This window comes from Pinus tabuliformis, chromosome J (assembly GCF_031772625.1).
Source record: "Pinus tabuliformis cultivar Carrire ecotype Pingquan chromosome J, CPIR1, whole genome shotgun sequence".
NCBI lineage: Eukaryota > Viridiplantae > Streptophyta > Pinopsida > Pinales > Pinaceae > Pinus > Pinus tabuliformis.
Window position 1 is genome coordinate 273,063,013 of NC_142295.1, and position 20,789 is coordinate 273,083,801.

Below are 20,789 nucleotides of genomic sequence, written 5' to 3' on the forward strand. Positions count from 1 at the left end.
AAGGATGATGGAGAGAGACATGCCTTCTAATAGGAGTGATCCTACTGCATTCTCCGCTCATACTAAAAGGAAGAACAATAAACGTTCAAAGAAGCAATGTCAAGGAAGACCGGGATTCAAAGATGGAAGGAAGGGAAGATGCTTCATTCGTAACAGGTTTGGCCACTATGCTAGGGAGTGTCCTAATAGAAGGGATACACCTCATGATGATGACAACCACAACCACAACAATTTCAGGGGCAACAACAATCAAAGGAATGGTAGATTCAACAACAAAGGAAAAGGGTATGCACTTGCTACTCAACATGGAAATGGTCGACCTGCCAAAAGATTAAGAAACTCCAGGTATGATGAATCTATTATTGTAGATAACAAGAAAAATAATTTTATCTTATATCTGCCCTCTCTACTGCCTCTCCTGCGGATACCTTGGGAAATTGGTTGATTGATAGTGGTGCCTCAAGGCACTTCACTAGGTATAAGGAAGCTCTTTCAAATTTGATAGAAAAATGATACAAATTTGGAAATCATTCTTGGAGTCAATGCCACCTATCCCGTGAAGGGAGTTGGAAATGTTACTCTTCAATTGAATCATGGTAACACCATTCATCTACAAGAAGTTCTATATGTACCTGATCTAAAGAAGAACCTGGTATCTATCTCGGCGATGGAGGACAAGGGATTGAAGGTGGCAATCATTGATGAAAAGAAATTTCAAAGAAGCACTTACTCTTAGATTCGGGGTTGATAGCCTATATCAAGTTGGAGGAAGTCCACTGGGAGCTATGTCTTGCGACACATCTCTTCAACTTGAATTATGGCACCGAATATTTGCTCATCTTCATTATAAGGCTCTACCCGATGCAAGGAAGATGGTGACAAGTATGCCCGAATTTAAAGTAGAACATGACGGTGCTTGTCACGGATGTGCCAAAGGAACACATACAAGGGGACCATTCCACTCAAGTGATAGCAAGACTACTGACATTTTGCAATTGGTTCATTCTGATCTATCTGGTATGTTTCCCATGACATCTTTGGGAGGATATTTATATGATGCTATCTTTGTGGATGATTTCTCTTGCAAAACTTGGATATATTTCTTGAAGAAGAAGGACGAAGTATTCTCATGGTTTCGTTCTTTCAAAGCCTGGGTCGAAAATCAAACAAGGAAGAAGATCAAAATATTGAGGAACGATAATGGAACCAAATATGAATCAAATGAGTTCAACAACTATAGTAGAGAAGCTGGCATTAAGAAGGAGACTACTACCGCATATACTCCTGAGAAAAATAGTGTTGCTGAAAGGAAGAACCATTCTATTATAGAAGCCACTCGTGACATACTTCATGATCAAAGCCTTCCGAAGTTCTAATGGGCGGAACCTGCCAACACTGTTGAGTATGTTCAAAATAGATGCCATCATCAAGCGCTGGACTCCAAAACTCTCGAAGAAGTTTTCACCAGTAAGAAACCTGATGTTTCTCACTTTAGAATTTTTGGTAGCCCCGTATATTTTCATGTGCCGAAAGAAAAGAGAAGCAAATTGGATGCATCTGGGAAGAAAGGAACATTTGTGGGCTACAGTGAAACTTCTAAGGCATATAGAATCTGTGCCTAGTCAAAGAGAAGTGGAGACAAGTCATGATGTCACCTTTGATGAAGACGTTGCCCTTGGGAAGATTAGTAACCTTCCTATTCCAAGGAAAAACAAAGAAGCAGATACAAGAAAGCAGGGAGAACCACAGGATGAGTCAATGCCCAATGTTGAAGGACCAATGGATCCCATTGATCCACCTCCTCATGAGCCCTCCTCCTCAAAAAGGAGACCCTCATGGCTTAGGGCAACTCTTGAAGATGCCGAGAATCATATTGCTCCAAGAAGAACTTTTCGTGAAAGTAAGAAGTCGAATAGGTACCAAGGGTACTTAGTTGCGATAAGCACCATTGTTCAAACTGAGCCTTGCACATTCAAAGACGCTGTGAAGCACCAAGTTTGGAAGGATGCTATGGACAAAGAGTATGAGTCGATTATGAAGAATGATGTCTGGGACGTGGTCCCTAAAACCAAGGACAAATCTGTTGTCACCTCGAAATGGCTCTACAAGATCAAGCATGGAGCTGATGAGAGTGTTGAAAAGTTCAAGGCCAAATTTGTTGCTCCAGACTTCTCTCAAAAGGAAGGTGTGGACTATGATGAGATATTTGCACCTGTTGCTCGATATACCACCATCCATTCGATTATAGCCCTTGCTACCTCGCGAGGATGGAACCTACACCAAATGGATGTCAAAACCGCCTTCTTGCATGGTTCAATTAAGGAGGAAGTCTATGTAGAACAACCCGAGGGGTTCGAAGTTCAAGATCATCATACACATGTATGCAGGTTGAAGAAAGCCCTATAGGGGTTGAAGCAAGCTCCCTGGGCTTGGTATGAGAGGGTCGACAGCTATCTGATGAAGTTGGGTTTTACAAGAAGCGAAGTTGATCTGAACCTTTACTTTAAGGTTGAAAATGATAGACCTCACATCTTGGTACTTTATGTGGACGATCTCTTTCTGACAGGTGCAGACCCTCTTATTCATCAATGTAAGAGGGAGTTGGCTTCTGAGTTTGAAATGAAGGACCTAGCACTGATGCATTATTTCCTAGGGTTGGACGTCTAGCAAAAGCAAGGTGAGATTTTCCTTTCTCAAGGAAAATACATTATGAAGCTACTTGAAAGATTTGGGATGGTGGACTGCAAGTTCGTGACTACTCCGATGGAACTTAACTTCAAGAAGTTATGTGGAAGTGTTGTTGGGCCCGATTTGGGAAATCCTTTTGAGTATCGTCAACTTGTGGGGGCCCTGTTGTTCTTGGTGAACTTTCATCCGGATATATGCTCTGTAGTGAATACATTGAGTCAGTTTATGGTCGAGCCTCATCACATACATTAGATTGCTACCAAGAATCTCTTGAGATATCTTCGGGGCACAATCACCTATGGACTGAGATACACTGTCGGGAATGTGAGGCTCCATGGTTATTATGATGCTGACTGGGCTGGCAGTGTGGTGGATCGTAAGAGCACATCGGGATGTTGTTTCTAACTAGGTTCTGCTTCGATATCCTGGATGAGCAGGAAGCAGAAATCAATTGCTTTGAGCACTGTCAAGGTGGAATATATTGTTGCTAGTATAACCTCCTGTGAAGTTGTTTGCTTGAGGAAGCTCTTTAGTGAGCTATTTGGACATGTGTTGGATACCACCGTGATCTTCTGCGACAACCAAAGTGGAATTTGTCTTTCTGAGAATCTCGTGTTTCATGACCGCTCCAAGCATATTGATATCAAGTACCACTTTATCCGAGATATGGTACAACGGGGAGCAATAAGGCTCTATCATATTGGGACTGATGATCAAGTCGTAGATAATCTTACAAAGCCCCGGGGGAAGGTCAAATTCTTAACCTTCCGTGAACCACTTAGAGTCGTGCAGAGACCCTCTTACGAGTGTCCCGTTTGATTTGGATATTGAGCTCTTGGAGCTCCGGGGGGGCTTGGGGTACTTCTTGGAGCGATGAGCGACCATAGGTTGAGTGGTTCACCTTCCCCTGTGATACCCCATAATGGTTGAGATATGCATAGGATGAGTGGTTCACCTTCTCCTACGGCATATGAGCAGGATGAGTGGTTCACCTTCTCCTGTCAATACATCCTACCCATGCAGTCCGGGACTCATGGGAAGTACCTCTCATCTAGCCAATGAGTAGGGAAATGAGGATAGGGACCATAGTACTACCGATGGACGCATCGTGTACTACCGTACTCCCTATGCTAGGATGTTTGATATTCATCTGGTATCAATGGAGACTAACGTCGGGTCAGTGGGGTGTGGTATGATACACTCTCGTTTATTGGAGACTGACTTCGGGTCAGTGGAGTATGTTATGACACATTCTCGATCATTTCTTCTCCATTATTTCTTCATGGTTCAGCAGAGCAGGGATGACAGGGATGGTACAGATTGTCAGATGGTTTGGCAAGTGGAGTTCTTCCTAGTTGAGAGGGAGTGTTAAATTTGGCAACTAGGTCCAAACTCCACCTTGGACAGCTCATATGATGCAACTGATATTTTTATTGGATTCCTCTTTCCAAGAGGTGCAGGATTGATCTAAAGATCATCTCATTTTGACATGTACAAATGGAATTATGAATTTAATTCTTCTATGGACAAATTGTCAACATCGGTCAGCGAACTAATGTAGGCTCAGAAGCCCAAAAGTCATGTCTCTTCACCCTCAACATTGCATATAAATAGAAAGAGCATCTACCTCATTTGGACATCAATCATCACTCACATATCTCTCTCTCTCCTCATCTGATTGGGTGTGCGGATTTCTGGGCAGCCCCTCTCCTCCACACATGCGAAGGACAGTCTGTGATTTTCTGTTTCATGCGTTGACCAAATTGCAGAAGGTTTGACCAGCGTTGACCAGGCAACAATTGACCTTGTTTCACTGCGATTTTCTTGGAGAGAAATATGTTTGGGCAAGTCGCATTTTTTGGGCACAGATTTCGAGGCATTCTGAACTGTTTGACCAACATTGACCGCAGGTTTAACTCTGTGTTGACCGAGTTTCACTGATATTTTCGGCACTATTTTGCGCTGATTCAGACTATCCTTGGAGGCCGAATTTACTGGGTTTGACCTATTTGATTTGGAGGTGTAATTCTTCCAAGTTGACCAACGTTGACTTTCTGGTTAGTGCATCCTGTTGACTGTAGTTTGACTAGACAAATTTGACTGTGATTGGGCAAGTGAATTTTGTATATTGTACTCTCTCTCTGTTGAACTTTTGAAAATAATAAGAAGAATTGATCGAAGGGCTTCCCCACATTGGGGTTTGTCCCTGACATGTGCCACATCTTGTGTCCTCTTGTCTTGGCTTGTCTTCTGCTTTTTATTTATGTTCTATCTGCATTTACTATCATGTTAATGTGATTGCTAATCTAGAAATTGATATTGGGCTAATAAGAAAAATTGAAGTAAATTGCTCTTAAGCATAAAACATACCATTGTTATCTAAAATTAACAGACATACCTTCCAAGCTACCCAAATTACAACAATCACTCTACAAAGTATACCCTAGAACCACCATAAATTGTTGTTACTAGAACAAACTCACTTCTGCTACTGAGAATAGGCATGGAAAAATTCTCTCTTTCAAGAAGCTTAGTGTTCAATTGGAGAAAAACATACAATATCATCTCACATGAGAAACTTGCCTTCCAAATTTGCAAGTACAAAAGAAAGAACAAACATCAAGGTATTTGATACCCACAAGTTTTTAGTGAAGAAACATTAAAAGTGTTATTTGATTTCTTCAAGAAGACGAATGATGTTAAGTCCACTACATTTGAGTTTCATGTTGACTATGCATCTCATAACAATTGAAGTATTAAACAGTAGACGTTTATAAGCTATAGGCTTGTTGTAAGAAGAAAAGATGCAGAACAAATGCATAGTGATGTTATAATATAGGATTAGCAAACACATCTGTCCTAAGAATTTTATACGAAAATCCTTTTTGACATCAGATGGTCCCATGTAAGTCCCAACAGCCAACTTTCTATGAGAAGTCCATGTCCAGTGTCTTTATATTCCAATTGGATATGATAACATTGTAATCCACTGTGCACTTGTGTATATGGATGGATCAAATATAAAGTGACATCGTTGTTTTCACTTAATTTAACTATTAATATGGGTGAATGATCCAGGTGGATGTTGGTGGCCACCCACCTATCCCACTTGGACCTCCACAACTATCTCTTTCAATTTTTCAGTTTCCTTAATTGTAGCACAGTTTACTATCTTTAGCAGTTTTTCGGGTCCTGAACTTCCGGAGCCGTTTTGAGGCCCTAAATGAGGAGAATAGCCGAGTGTACAGGCTATGGTACGGGTCGAAGAGCGAGCTTAAAGGGCAGAGAGAGGAGCAGCTTGATCGGACGAGGCAGGGGATCTCCGCAACTCCAACATCGAGGAAGTCCTACGGTAAAGTCATCAATCGCACCCTGACCCAGAAAGCCAATCAATCAGAATATGTTGGCTTAGGAGTTTGAGTCGTATTATCAATCTTAGCCAGCACGTTTTTTAGGAAAACATAGGTCTATGGACCTATGTTGCTCTTCCCAAAGTTGTAATCCTTAGATAGATCTTTCTAACGAGGTATTATGCACGTCAAACAGAAATCGTATGCCAAATTTACAACCCTGGGAAGTTGATGTACCAATTTACCCAAAACAGGGCCCATAGTTTGGCACTTCATCTCCTAGGGTTAAGTTTTTGGATGTTTAGGGTTTTCCATTGTTTCTCAACAAAAAATAGGCCTGTGAGCCTCATTGTAAGAGAGTTCGGAGGCATGTAGCCACCACATCTCTTCTCAGAGATAAGCTACCATCGCCCAAACTAGTTTATTTCCATTTCTACTTGTAAGCATATTTCAGTGTTTTACAGTAATGAAATGAAGTATTATTTCCGCTGCATCTCTGTATTTATGGTTATCTCTGTAATTTGTTGTGTTCCTGCTTAAATCTAGATCAATGGTATCAGAGCGGTCTGTTCTTTCTCTGTTTTTCTTTGCATGTCCCCAACGAGGTCGGGATATAAGGAGTTAGGGCTTGAACTGGTCGAACCTTTGCAAGAACAGCCTCACAAATCCCGACAGCCTCCCACAGCGGATGAAAAGAAAGATGAGGGGGCAGGAGATCCTATCAAAATCTTGCTCGAAGAAGCCCTCAAGCGACAAAGGAACACGATGATGGACAACTTTGCCCAGATCCTTCAGCGGCTACCCAGGGGCAACACATCAGCTTCCAACAGCTACTCTAGAAACGCCACACCCTTTAAGGTACAAGTTAATTATGAAATCCTCATATGCGAGGGTCAAATAGACGCAGATGCCGTAGATAAATGGTTAAATCTGCTAGAAAGGTATTTTTCTGTTCATGATTTTCCAGTCGGGAAAAGATTATTTTCGCTCTTCTCAAAGCAGCCCCCCACATTAAGGACTGGTGGGAAACCTACTGCGAGCAGTAGGATGAAAGTACAAGCTCACTACTTTCAGCCGCACCCACTTGGAATTCATTCTAGGATGCCATCAAGGAGTAGTACTACCTTGTCAAAAGCTATGAGGACAAATACATAAAGTGAACCACGCTGCGGTGGGGAAGGGACCAAGATGTGCCGGAGTTCACAAACATTTTTCATACCCTTCGCACACAGTTGGGTATCAAGGATTCTGAGCTACATTTGGTACTCAAATACCGCAACTACCTACACAGATACATCCAGGACGAGATGGAGTTCCTGAACATCTCCTCGCTCGGCATGGCATACCGATACTCTGTCAAAATCGAGCAGAAGTTTAAACAAACGAAGCGAGACTTTGGATCTGCGAATCCGAAGAACAAAGGACAAAGCCAAGGCGAGGTGACGACCCAAGACAACCCGTCGAAGAAGCAAGAAAAGAACAACACCACGAAGTCAAAGAAGGACACAGGAAAGTGGTGTGAGTTCCATAAGAGCCCCACTCACAACACAAGTGAGTGTCGAACCAAGCAGTCACTGGTGGCCGAGTTGAAGGCTTTAGAATTAGATGCATGTTCCGACCCTGAGTTAGAACCCGACAAGGGGAATGGCAAAGGGAAGCAAATCGATGCAAAGCCCAGCGCCACTGTGGCCACCGCCAAGACCCAGAAGAATGAGTCGAAGATCCAGAGGGGGTGCGACTTTTCCACTCAAATGTGGGTGAAGGGTTCGCCGCTGAATTCATTGTTGACAATGGGAGCCAAAAGAACCTCATTTTAGCAGAGGTCGTGAAGCGGTTGGGACTACCGACCATACCACACCCGCAACCATATAGCACCGGGTGGCTTCACCAAGGACGAGATCTCCGAGTTCGCCAGCAGTGCTGCCTTCCCTACAGCATCAAGCCCTTCACAGACGAGGTATTGTGTGGCGTTGCACCTCTGGATGTTTGTGATGTATTATTAGGCCAAACATACTTGTGGAGGCGACATGCTCTGTATGAGTTAACGCCTCGCTCTGTTATTATTTCCTTGGGTAATTCATTATACAGGATACCGGAGGTAGCCCCACCTACTGCCACCTCTTTGGTCTCTGCTAAGAAATGCAATAACATCATCTCACAGACTAGGAAATTTATTTTCTGTCTAGTCCGCTCCCAAAGTAAGGGGAAGATCGTCGCCACATCCATGACCCCCGCGAAGGGTTCCTCCACGCAGCATCAGCAAAAGAGGGATACGGGCATGAAAGAACACAGGAACAGTGTCTCCTCACCCGCAGGGGTACCACACAAGTTTCAAGTGGGTGACAAAGTCTGGTTGCATTTACGGAAAAAAACGCCTTACAAGAGCCCATCAGAAGCTCAGAGTACTCCGACATGGTCCTTACACCATTACCAAGGCTATGGGAAACAATGCTTTGGAGCACAGCATTTCCCCATTCCTTCGCTTGCACCGAGTGTTCAATGTGGACCGCCCTCGACCATGCTTCCCACCATTACTGAACACATCAGAGGTTGCAGAACAACTCCCCGGGGACCTAGTTCAGCAGAAGTTTCATCATCTCATGGAGGAACTCAACACAATGGGGACCATTGCTTCCTAAGGGGGGAGGAATGATCCAGGTGAATGTTGGTGGCCACCCACCTATCCCACTTAGACCCCCACAACTGTCTCTTCCAGTTTTTCAGTTTCCTTAATTGTAGCGCAATTTACTATTTTTAGCATTTTTTCGGTCCTGAACTTCCGGAGTCGTTTTGAGGCCCTAAATGACATTTTTTGGGAAAAGTGAGAGCAACATGGGTCCATTGTTCGATGTTGCTCTTCCCAAAGTTGTAGTCCTCGGATAGATCTTTCTAACGAGGTATTGTGCGCGTCAAACGGAGATCATATGCCAAAGTTACGACCGCAAGAAGTTGATGTACCAAATTCCCCAAAACGGGGCCCATAGTTTGGCGCTTCATCTCCTAGGGTTAGGTTTTTGGATGTTTAGGGTTTTCCATTGTTTCTCAACAATAAATAGGTCTGCGAGCCTCATTGTAAGAGAGTTCAGAGGCATGTAGCCACCACATCTCTTCTCAGAGATAAGCTACCATCACCCTAGCTAATTTATTTCCATTTCTGTTTGTAAGCATATTTCAGTATTTTACAGTAATGAAATGAAGTATTGTTTCCGCTGCATCTCCGTATTTATTGTTATCTCTGTAATTTGTTGCGTTCTTGCTTAAATCCGGATCAGTGAAATCCAAAATGAATTTATCATAATGCTATATCTTATGAGGCATTCTTCCATGATTGATCTTAGGATCCTATTCCTCGAAACCCGGTGATGGTCCTTATTTTGCAATGTAATTAGGTCGAACATGTTTCTTCTCATTAAAACATGGGTTGATAATAAATTCCTTCTCAACGACCTCACTGGTATTTGTAAGCAATTATCATACATTTCTGGAATACTTGATTTGATAAGCTCCATTTGATACTTTTAATAGCACCCACAAATTAGAATCCTAGTTACCACAAGCTAGCTTCACCTCTAGTTGCACTTCTTACAATGTATACATTATATGCAATAACGCATTTTATTTGCTTTTTTGAAAGAAAAAAAATCGATTATTTAAGTTTGACTCTAATATTATTTTTTAGTGTTTTGATTATTTAGGTTTGACCCAAATATTTTTTATTTAAGTTTGACCATTTATTATTTTTATTTATTTTGAAGTTTTTAGAATTAGTTGTTTGATTATTTAAGCTTGACCAAAATATTATTTTTATTTTATTATATTATTATTTTGATTTTATTAATTGTTTTATTGGTTTGATTATTTAGGTTTGACCTGAATATTATTTTTGTTTTTATTTTTAGATATTCATTTTATTAGAATTTTCCCTTTGATTAATTATTTTCCTTAATTCAATATTAATAGCTATATTCTAACAATTATTTCCTTATATTAAAATATTATTTATTGATAAATATTATTTATTAATAAATATTATTTATTTAGTCAAATCTAACCATTATATTATAATGGCTAAAAGAATTTCTCTTCATCTATTTAACTTGATGCCAAGATCTGGTTTTTCATCTTGTCCTCACGATGAACCACGCTAAATGGTTTGAAACACGTCAACAAAACTCTAATGATGTGATTTTTATCGAAAGTTTTCTTACTTTTTAAAAATAAAATTATTTAGTTTAGATCACTGAAAGGTATCTATTTCATTAAATTCGCATGACTTGCATTTGACCATGTCCACTAGGTAAATAAAATCTCTAATAGTGATTTTGTCCATCTTTTAGATTGGATTTTATCAATGTTTTGGTAATTTTAGAGTATGTCAAGCCCCTTGATAACTGATACAACTGACTTTAACTGGGGATTATAGTGTTTTCACTTCTTAGGGACTCGTCTTGATTTATCAGATCAATAAATTGTTGACCTTTTCCAACAAGTAAGCCTTACCTTCTCATCCTTTATGTCCTCTTATCTCTCTAGTTGACAAAAGCAACAATTTGTTCCTTATTTTCCTCTTCCAAGTCGCTAAATCCCTTTTCAAGCCTCTCTTTTCTTTCAAAATATGTCTCTCATCTAACAATAAAACATCATGTACATAGCATATCAAAAAGAGGGCAGCAAATACAAGGAACAAAAATCAGGGCAATTTAATATAACCTCTCAGCCAAAATCGTTTAATTTTTATGGCATATAGATCAACCAAGGGCCATCAATCAATCACAATCACGATATTCAAAATTATTGGCATTGTTACGCATCCAGTTACATGAGTAACCCTAGCAGAAAAATTTTCTTTGCCAACCAGCAACCATACCATGATCCACAGATAGCCTACCTCAATTGTCTCTCTTCCATGATTTGGTCAGTGCATTCATTGATCTAGACTACTCATCCAATGAAGGTGGTTCATCTATTGTGAGATGCTTTAACCATTTTTGCATTCATGTGCTTTCATTTAATGCTTAAGGTTTTCTAGTATGGATTACAGGTTGAAATTGGATTATTGACCGCTATTGGGTGTGCACTTGTTCCCCCACTTCACCTTGGTGGTCATCATGTGTCCCTAGTGTAGTGTCACCTTCCCCAGGGTCTTTCTTTCACTGTCTAGGAGGGGCACAAATAAGAGGTTCTAATGATGGTAGCGCCCCATGTTATTCATACTTAACACTTGTCATCATTCCTAATGTCTATTATCACATATTTTGATTGGTTGTCAAATTGTCAATTGCTCATACTAGTTCACTGTTGGCCTTTTCCTATGAGAAAAAGGGGTTGAATATACCCGAGGTTGATGCAATTATAAAAAAAGAAAGAGCATAAACCAAATGTTAAAATGCAAAAGAAAGGCAAGGGATGTAAAGCGAGCAAAAACCAATTTTAGCTTCATATCTACCCCCTTGTATAGAGCCACTTATCCCCAAGAATATCCATGCACATCATGCCTATCAAAGTAAAAGGAACTCTCTATAAACATCTCTACCCTGATGAAGCAACGATTGCCCATCATTAAAGGGGGATTGTATGATCATTGTTACTTGATAAATCCATAATGCTTGTTAAGCAATCCATAACAAAGCAAGAAAGAAAAAGGCAAATATGGGGACTTGGAAAAACAAAAGGCGAGGGAAGGTAACTCAAGCAGCTAAGCGTTAATGGATAATAGTTTGCATAACCTAGTATAAGACTATGACACCTTTCATGAACTAAAACCCAACCCATAACATCTATCACTTGCACCTATCATTTGAAAGGGTCAGCCTAGGAATTGTTCCTCCCATTAGGATTGGAAGCAACTAATGAGGTCATGCGATAATGCTCCCATACCTAGGTGAGGTAACTTGAGCACAATCATATGCTAGTAGGACATATGAAGATGATACTTGTGTGAAGTACTTTGATGCTTTAACATTGAATATGGTCCACCATGATGTTTTTATGTTTCTTGTACCCATGATGTTGATGTCACTTGATTCCTTGAGTATGTGTTAAATGGCTCTTACAGGTGCAGCAAGATACCTTAAGGGATAAGTGATGCTTCTCCAACAATTTGTAGAGCACCTCCAACTCCATTCCATGATGATGTAAGACATTTGATGGAGGACATTGGAGCCCTGATGAGTGTGTTGACTTTGATGATGGCTTTGCATAGACGATGTGACCTTCCTCCAACCCCGAGACCTTAGTGTTGGAAAATCATGAGACTTATGTATTTGGATGATTTTCCTTAACTTGATAATTACTTGTGATATTTGTTGGCCTTTTATTACTTTATTAGATATTTGTTCATCAAGCAATTACCAAAACAATGAAGATCACAACAAGACAAAGTACACAAGATATAGGCTCCAAGCCAAGGCAAAACCCCTCCAAGGGGAAAACCCAGAAAATGCTTCTCTTCTTCTTTAGAATTTGCTTACAAAAGAGACTTCCAAGACCCAAAGACCAAAGCCAATAAACCCTCCAAGCCCCAATCCAACCCCTAGCAAGATCTTCCTTGAGACAGCTTCCAGAACTTCGATACTGCAACTTCGTCCCCTGCAACAGAATTTTTGCCCCGTCAATTTTGACCCCTTGCAACTGCTTCAGAATTTCAGCCTCCTGCAACTAGCAGCTTCACAAACCCTAGTGAGACAAGAAAAAAAATCTTTGATGAACATCAACTTTTGCTCCTCTTCTTTGTCCTCCAAATACTCTTTCTCTTCTTCACTATTGCAGATCAAACTTGTGTGAGATGAGTGACCAAATGAGTTGAGTTCCTCTCCTTTATATAGCCTTTCTTGAGGGTCGAATTCCCTCTCGTTAGGCTGACTTGATCTGCTCCTTGGGCTGATTTGACCTTGGGCTTATCCATGGTTTTTTCTTAACAAAATAAATATTTTTCTTTATTACAATTAGTCCAAATGGGACTATGACACATGACCAATAATATTCTTTATCCTAGAAAGACCTAGAAGACCTAAAAGCATGAAGAACATGCTTTTGACTCAAACTTGAGTATGAAACCCATACTCCAAAAATAAAAATATAATTTCTTTTTCTTTCTTTTTATTTCTTTATAAAGAATATACAATGTCATGATTTACAATGAGGTCATTATGAAGATCGAACCTCATTACAATTTTCAACACTCCCTCTTAACTAGGGAGGTATTCATAATCCCATTACATGGTACAAGGAATATCAATCTTGAAGCATTCTCATAAGAAGAGTCGGATTGATAAGCCATCTTTGTCAAACATCTATATCTGGTCCTTGCAGCCCTTAATTGGAAAAGCTCATCCTTAATTATGACCTTTATGTTGGGAGGCTTTACGTGGGTTGCCACACTACCTCTCAAGGCACATACCCCATCCTGATGTCTACAAGGTATGTCCTTTTAAGACTATTCTTATCTTGCATTCCCAAACCTGGATCCTCAAAGAATATTGGTCCTCTTCAACTACTCTTATCTTGCATGCCCTACCTCATCCTCAAAGAGCATCGGTCAACAACTTCTTTCCCTAGATTCTACAATCCATCAGAAGTTCCAATCTAGATGTTTATCCAATCCTCCGACCTCCATTCTTTCTTTGCGGCCTTCACTAAGACTTACGGTTGTAAGTCCTAGTCTAGTGTAGTCTTACAAGGACCAAACTAGACCAACAGGTTCAGACCAATCCGACCGTTTTGAGGCACAAACTGGTTCGAACCGATGACTTGAACCGTTTTTGTCTGGTTCGGTATGATAAAGTCACATAGCACAACAAGTGGGGCCTGTTTTGCTTTTTTTATTTTAATGTTTGTCTTAGCTAGGCACTAGCCCAGAATAGGTGCCTAATATTCAAGCATATGGCCCCACTATTGCTATGAATTTCATGGTAATGTTAAATTCTTAAAGTAAAAGAATGAAAATGAAAGATAAAGGAGAATGTCACTCATTCATTTTCATCCTTTTACTTAAATTTTTTAACATTACTATGAAATGATTCAGGATTTTTGAGAATGGTTTTGACCTCACTGGATTTCATATGGAGAAAGTAGAATTTTAGATCTCACTCAAAATTCAGTGGACTTAACAATTTTCCAGGATTTCAAAACTGGGGGATTGCAACACTACATTGGATTTTCACATGTACGAGGGTATGGAATTAGTATTTAATCAAGAGCACCAAGCCCTCTATGTACCTTGACGTTAGTGGCATTGGTTGTTGAACTCCTCTATCATGAGCTTACTAAAAAAAATACCCATCACTCAAACAAATCTTGACTTGACATGCTATGATTTTTCTATCTTATTTTAATGCTTAGAGGGTGATATTGATGACGAAGATCCCAAAATAGGGAATGATTTTGATGATATGAAGATATTTGTTGTAGCATAATGTTTTTTGGATGCTAGAGGCCATGTGGAGCTTGTTTGTTGATGTATTTTTGGTTTAGGGAAGGATTGCACTCGGTGCTATTTTGGTTATGTGCACCCTTACATGCTATATAAAAGAGAACTTTTGCTTATTTGTGTATAAATGGTCTGGATTCATATGGATGCTCATGAATATATATGTTTTTTTTTTTTAAATTTGGATATTTTATATGTTTTTGGTTGATCAGTTTTTTGGTCTGGTTTTTTTACCGGTTTTTGTATGGTTCCCAGTCCAGGGAGTCTACCAATTCAATGATCAATCTAGTTCTGATAACTACTCTTATCTTGGATGCCCAACCTCATCCTCAAAGAGCATCGGTCAACAATTTTTTTTCCCATGATTCTACAATCCATAAGAAGTTCCAATTTAGATGCTTATCCAATCCTTCAGAATCCATTCTTTCTTAATGGCCCTAGTCTGGTGTAGTGTTATAAGGGCCGACACGAAGAACAAGACATTAGGAATGGATGGGATAGGAAAGTGTCTGGAAACAGGTGTCAATGGAAGTCTCAGGCGCTGGGAGATGCGGGTGACAGCAGGAGTCTCAAGCATAGGAGATGCAGTTGACAGCGGGAGTCTCGGCGGCAGGGAGATGTGGGTGGCTCAGATAGTCGGATGGTCGTAGAGAACCTAGAACGCAGAGTAATGATGGACAGTGGCGATGAGGTAATGCAATAGTGCAGGGACGGTGGAGTTGTCTTCAGCGAAGTGGGAGCGTAGCTGGCTCTGATACAAAATGGAGCATACAACTCAGCAATGGACATAAATATATATATTTTTATTGATGAATGAATGATGATTTTACATAGAAGGGCCCCTGATTTATATATTGCCTTGGGTGCCTCTTGGCGAAAGGGCATAATCTTTTGATTGTGCCCTTTGCCTAGTTAACCTATAATTACAACTTATTAAATTTTTACATAACATATTTGTATGCCTGCACAATCTATATAACAGATAGAAGCTTGTGTTAAAGTAGTTCATACTTAGCAATGCATATGATATTCTCTCAAATATCCAGGATACATTTCAACCTGCCTCAGGTTTGTTGTTTCTAAGCATGTCCTACCAGGATAAGTGACAAACATGTTTCACAAAACACATACCAAGTTCTTGTGTAGCCTTCCGTCACAACTATATCCCCACCAAGCTCCTTGAGCGCTTCAATTAACTGAGAACTGCCAGGCTTATCTGCAATAATGTTAATAGTTGTGATGCCACGTTCTTTTGCCAGCTGAATAATGGCCTTACCAATATCACTGTCTCCCTCATTTTGTACCAGGGCCTGACCTGCCAATAATATTTTGTAGCATAAATTATTAAGAGAAAGTTAAAAACATATGCATTATCTAAGCTCAATATGAACATAAGCACATACAACACTCTATCCATACTCTATCGATCTCCAAATGAAAAGAGCAGCAATACCTTATGCCTAATCAAACTAAAACTCTTATTGATGACACAGAATTTTCCAATAAATCAAGACATCTTCATCTTAGAACAGTCATAGAACAAACTATAGCACCAGTTTAAACTTTGAAGAATTCAATAACCAGATTAACCATTTTGGTGCTGTCTCCTTTATTGGAATAAATCAATACTAAGCTGTGAGCACTCCCTTTGAACAAGGGTAAAGTGAACATCCATTGTTTTTCATTTATAAAAAGCAACCATAGGTATCTTCCTAAAATTGATCAGAGACTTATTTTATTCTGGGAATTTTGTGCTTTGTAAAGGTGGTACAGCTTTTTATTAAAATAGAAAAGTCTTGTACTACTTAATGGTGGCAGCCAGTCTTCGCAAAGGAATGTGGTTATTGGCATCATTCTTACTTAATATATCGCTTTGAAAGTGGATTGACTCTAACCTGGTTGGTTCCAATCGGAAGACATTTAATCTATATATTTCACAGTGCTGATGATGAATTATTCCAACACTGTTGTCTCAAATTTTGCAAGTAAAGCAATTGACTTGAAAATGCCATCTATATAAATGTGCAGTTCAATGATCGAGAGGTATTAAACCCGAGGTGTCCCATAAAACTTGTAAAAAGTATGGACTTTAGCAGCCCCTGGTTAACCAGGTGTCCCATAAACGTTCATCATTATCCACTAACAGTGCACTTCCAACAAGATTTAGTTTTCCAGGACAAGACAAAATATGCCAATACAAATAGTATTTGTTGCTTGTTTCTACCTGAAAGGGGCACTGGAGAGCGGCCAGCTCTTAGGACAAACTAGGGGAGACATGGTGTATCAGAAAATAGACCAGGCTATAATAAACACAGACTGTTGGAAATAATCCAGCAATAGAATGAGCGTCAAATTATATTTTGATCAAACCATATTACAGCAACAGAGAATCAGACCTGGTCATTAATCTTATAATTGCAATTAGTTGAATGTCAAAAGACTAATGGAGAATCTGACGAAGAAAATCCAAGGAGAGATGGGGCACAGGGGATCTCATTCAAAACCTGATACCAACAATCAAGCAAAGGCTCATACTTTCTTAAAACAATTAGAGGTTTCCCTAAATGAAGGTAAAACCGATAAAACAATTAGAGTTTTCCTTAGATGAAGGGGCCAATTTGTAACACATTTGCAATGGGGGTCTGCATTGGTTCAGAGAACTTCAGACTATTTACATTTAGCTGGAAGGACAATAAATGACACAAATCAACCAAGGTGGTACTTGTGTTGGAGAACCAACGAATTGCAAAAGTGAATAACAATGAAATCCATGAAGTGGTGGTGTCAATAAACACTGCTATAGCTCAACAAATAATGGATAGCATCATATAATCTATTCAACAATGACAAACTGATCCATAGGATCATTTATATATAACCCAAAGAATAACTAACTACCATAGAATAAGGAAGCAATAGTCAACTTTGATCACCTTAGCCTAACCCCAAATCTCTTACTTTTCTGTGTCAACATGCACACCAGTCCACTAAGTCGAGATCGCCTTTAGTTGGTGTGACCAACCAATCGATACCCCAGTGGACTCCCAAGTTGACCGTGGCCATCAACTGACTATCTCCAGAAGGTTACCTACTATACCAACACTCCCCTCATCAGCACAACACAACTCTGAAAATTCAAGAAATCAAATTATCCATGTACACAGCCTTGTAATTGTAACTTCCTAAAGCCCAAGCATAGCTTGAAGTTTCACATACTTAGCTTTACCAATGGCTTGATAAAGATATCAGCAATCTAATCATTTTTCTTGCAAAAAAACAAGAGAGATTTTTCTTGTACCAACAGTTTCAAATAATGTGCATCAAGCACTACATGCTTCAGTTTACTATAGGAACAAGAGTTTCCACTACCTGTATCACACTCTGATTGTCATGACTCACAATACACTAAGGTCAACTCCTTAAAAGGGAATCTAAGCTCAACCATTAGGTTGCGAATCCACACTGCCTCTATGTCAGCATTAACTGCACCTCTATATTTAGCCTCAAAGGTTGATAAGGAGAGGGTCTTTTATTTTTTACAAGATGACACTATGGATCTAGATCCAAAATGAAACACATAGCTAAAAGGCAACTCTATTATCTCTGTCTTCAACCCAATTTGAGTTGGTATAACCAACCGATTGGTTCACATCCTTCCTACAATATTATATTTAAACTAATGTGCACCATTGATGTAGTAAACAATCAAGTTTGCAACCTTCAAGTGACTCACTTTTGGATCGTATGTGAATCTACGGACCATACTTATAGCAAAGGATATAACAAATCAATTGTGAGTCAAATCAATAAGTCTACCAAACAAGTTGTTTGTAAAGAGTAGCATCAACTTTCAAAGAATCACACTCCTTGGTCAACTTCTTGCCACTGATATGGTGTCGCACATGATCTACAATCTTCCATCTTGAGCCTTTGTAATAGATTCAGCGCATATTTAGGTTGAGATAGAAAGATATTGTCACCCATTTGCAAAACTTGGATGCCCAAAAGGAAATGCAATGGACCCAAGTCAATCATTTCAAATATATCTACTAAATGTTTCTTCAAACCCAACAATAAGACGACACTACCTCTAGTAATGACTACATTGTTGATGTTTCTAGCTCATGCAGATACTTCTACACAAACCTTAGTGTCTAGGCATGTAGAAGTCACCCAAAATATACTTATGACACTTGCTCAAGTATGAGTAAGTTGTTGTAACTTCACCTAAGTCTAACTTAGGCAAAGCATATAATTGTTAAATTTTCTAAGTCTATCCGTTAGAAAATTAATTGTTAAATTTTCTAAGTCTATCCATTAGAAAATTAATCTTTATTCTGCTGGTTTATTTCTTTTACTTGTAAATTCTGAACAAGTTATTTAAAACATTTAAATACTGAAATAAACACAATACAGTCACAACATCTACAGATCATCAACTAAAAGAAAACAAGCACACAAGTGACACCTTTATTTTTGGACAAATGTCCCCGGAAAAACCCAATGCAGAAAAACTGATGCAGCTATTCTGAGGGTTTATTATTATGCAGTATTTCCTTGAGTACAACTGGGTGCCTAACCGGCTTACCCGACAGAGAAAAATACACGGCAGCAATACCTCTATATTCGGAAACAGGTATTCAGAAAACATGTTCCATGAAACCCTCTCCGACACAACTGAAGCTCAGTGCTGGCCATTTTGGCCTCTGCATCAGCCTCCTGCTGACCTGCGTCAGGCTTCAGACCCAGGACCCTCTGCGTCAGCCTTTTGAGGCACAGTGCAGCCTCTGGGACCCTCTGCATCACTCCAGCAACCTATGCGTGGATGACACAATCCCTCTGGCTTCTGTGTTGTCTTTGTTGGGCTCTGCGTACCCTGGACTGGTTGTTGCTCTCGCTCTCTGCTTCTGTGCTAGTCTCTCAATATTGTCTATGCCTCTCTGCCTCGTACTCACTAACCCTCATTGCTGATCATTGATTCAACTTTGCTTAGCAACCCCGCTCTAGCAAAATGAATGATTGATCTCTCTGGTGTATTCTCCAACTGACCCTCAAGCCTCTTCTTATACTTTTCTCGTTGGTCCTTCAATGGCTGAGATTAAATCTCTAATCAACGACTAAGATTCGATTTGGCTTGATCCATGACTTTTGGAACCTTCTAACCCAGTTTTATATTAATACCCTTTAATATTTTATTTTTCTTAAGTTTAGACTTAGGAACTCCATTAAAAATATTAATTATTTTAATATGTCCCAAACCGGGTACAATCTGTCCAAACTATTTCTAGGTCTTGGAGATCTAATGTGCTTTAGCCTCTCCACCAATTTTCATGGCTAGATCACATCTGATGCTACCCCAAATCAACGCTCCCTCTTAGCGAGGACTGTGCTCTAGTAATACTCTTCACTGAGCATCACTCTGATTATCTAGCACTGGTACTTGTGCTAATGCTAGGCCTCCCCGCCCAACATCCTCTGCACTGCTGCATCCTGTACTGTTGCCCATGGCCCTGCCATTGCCACTGCTGCATCCGTACGGCAGCTCCCTCTGCATTTGTGCTGCTGCTGGTCCATCCTCCCAACACTGCATCTGCACTGCATCCCCCTCTCATCATGCTGCATCGTGCTACTACATACTGCTACTGCACTGCAACTCAGTTACTGAGAAGTAAGTAACTGATCCACCCAACTTCTGACATCCCTGTCAGGCTAGAAACACTCCCGATGTTGAAGCTCTCTCTGTCGCTAACAAGTGCTCCCTCTACTGACCTCTGCACTGCTGCAACAACTCCCTGCATCTCGCACCGTTGCAAACCTCTCTGTGCCATCCTACACCGTTGCAACATTCTTCGTGCCTCTCGCACTGTTGTATCTTGCTAGCCTTGCGCTGCCCGGGGACTCCTGCATTATAGCACTCTCTGTCGCTTCATCCACATCCGTCTCTACCTACATCTGCCAATCCTGCTGCTCCTCTTCGGGGCTCTCGTAGCAAGGTATAATCCAAGAGGTTGGGTACCTCAAGGATCCTACCCCTCATCGCCTGTAGTCCTTCTACAGCTCGATGTCTCCCCACTTCTTCTCAAGTGGCACATGAGCACTCATGGCACAATCGCCATCCTCCTCAACTTCTTTCTCTACCCTCGCTGGCGCTGCCTTCAAGTCAGAAGCCTCTCCCTTACTCTTCTTCCTTGGACACTAGTTCGCATAGTGACCCAGTTCCCCACAATGGAAGCACTTGACCTTGGAGAGGTCCTTCTTCCTATTCTCCTGCTTTCCCGCAAGATGCTAGAGCCGCATCCTCTTCCTCTTCTTTCTTGATCCTG

The 20,789-nt window shown here is 40.3% G+C and overlaps 1 protein-coding gene across 1 annotated transcript in view; it reads right to left on the reverse strand.

Annotated features, from left to right (window-relative positions):
- LOC149226834 (uncharacterized) overlaps positions 1 to 20,789 on the reverse strand; it is a 90,952-nt gene that overhangs the window by 22,541 nt on the left and 47,622 nt on the right. Inside the window, exon 2 of the mRNA XM_089377617.1 lies at positions 15,598 to 15,781. Coding sequence (XP_089233743.1) covers positions 15,598 to 15,781 — 184 coding nt within the window. The remainder of the gene's footprint in view (positions 1 to 15,597; positions 15,782 to 20,789) is intronic.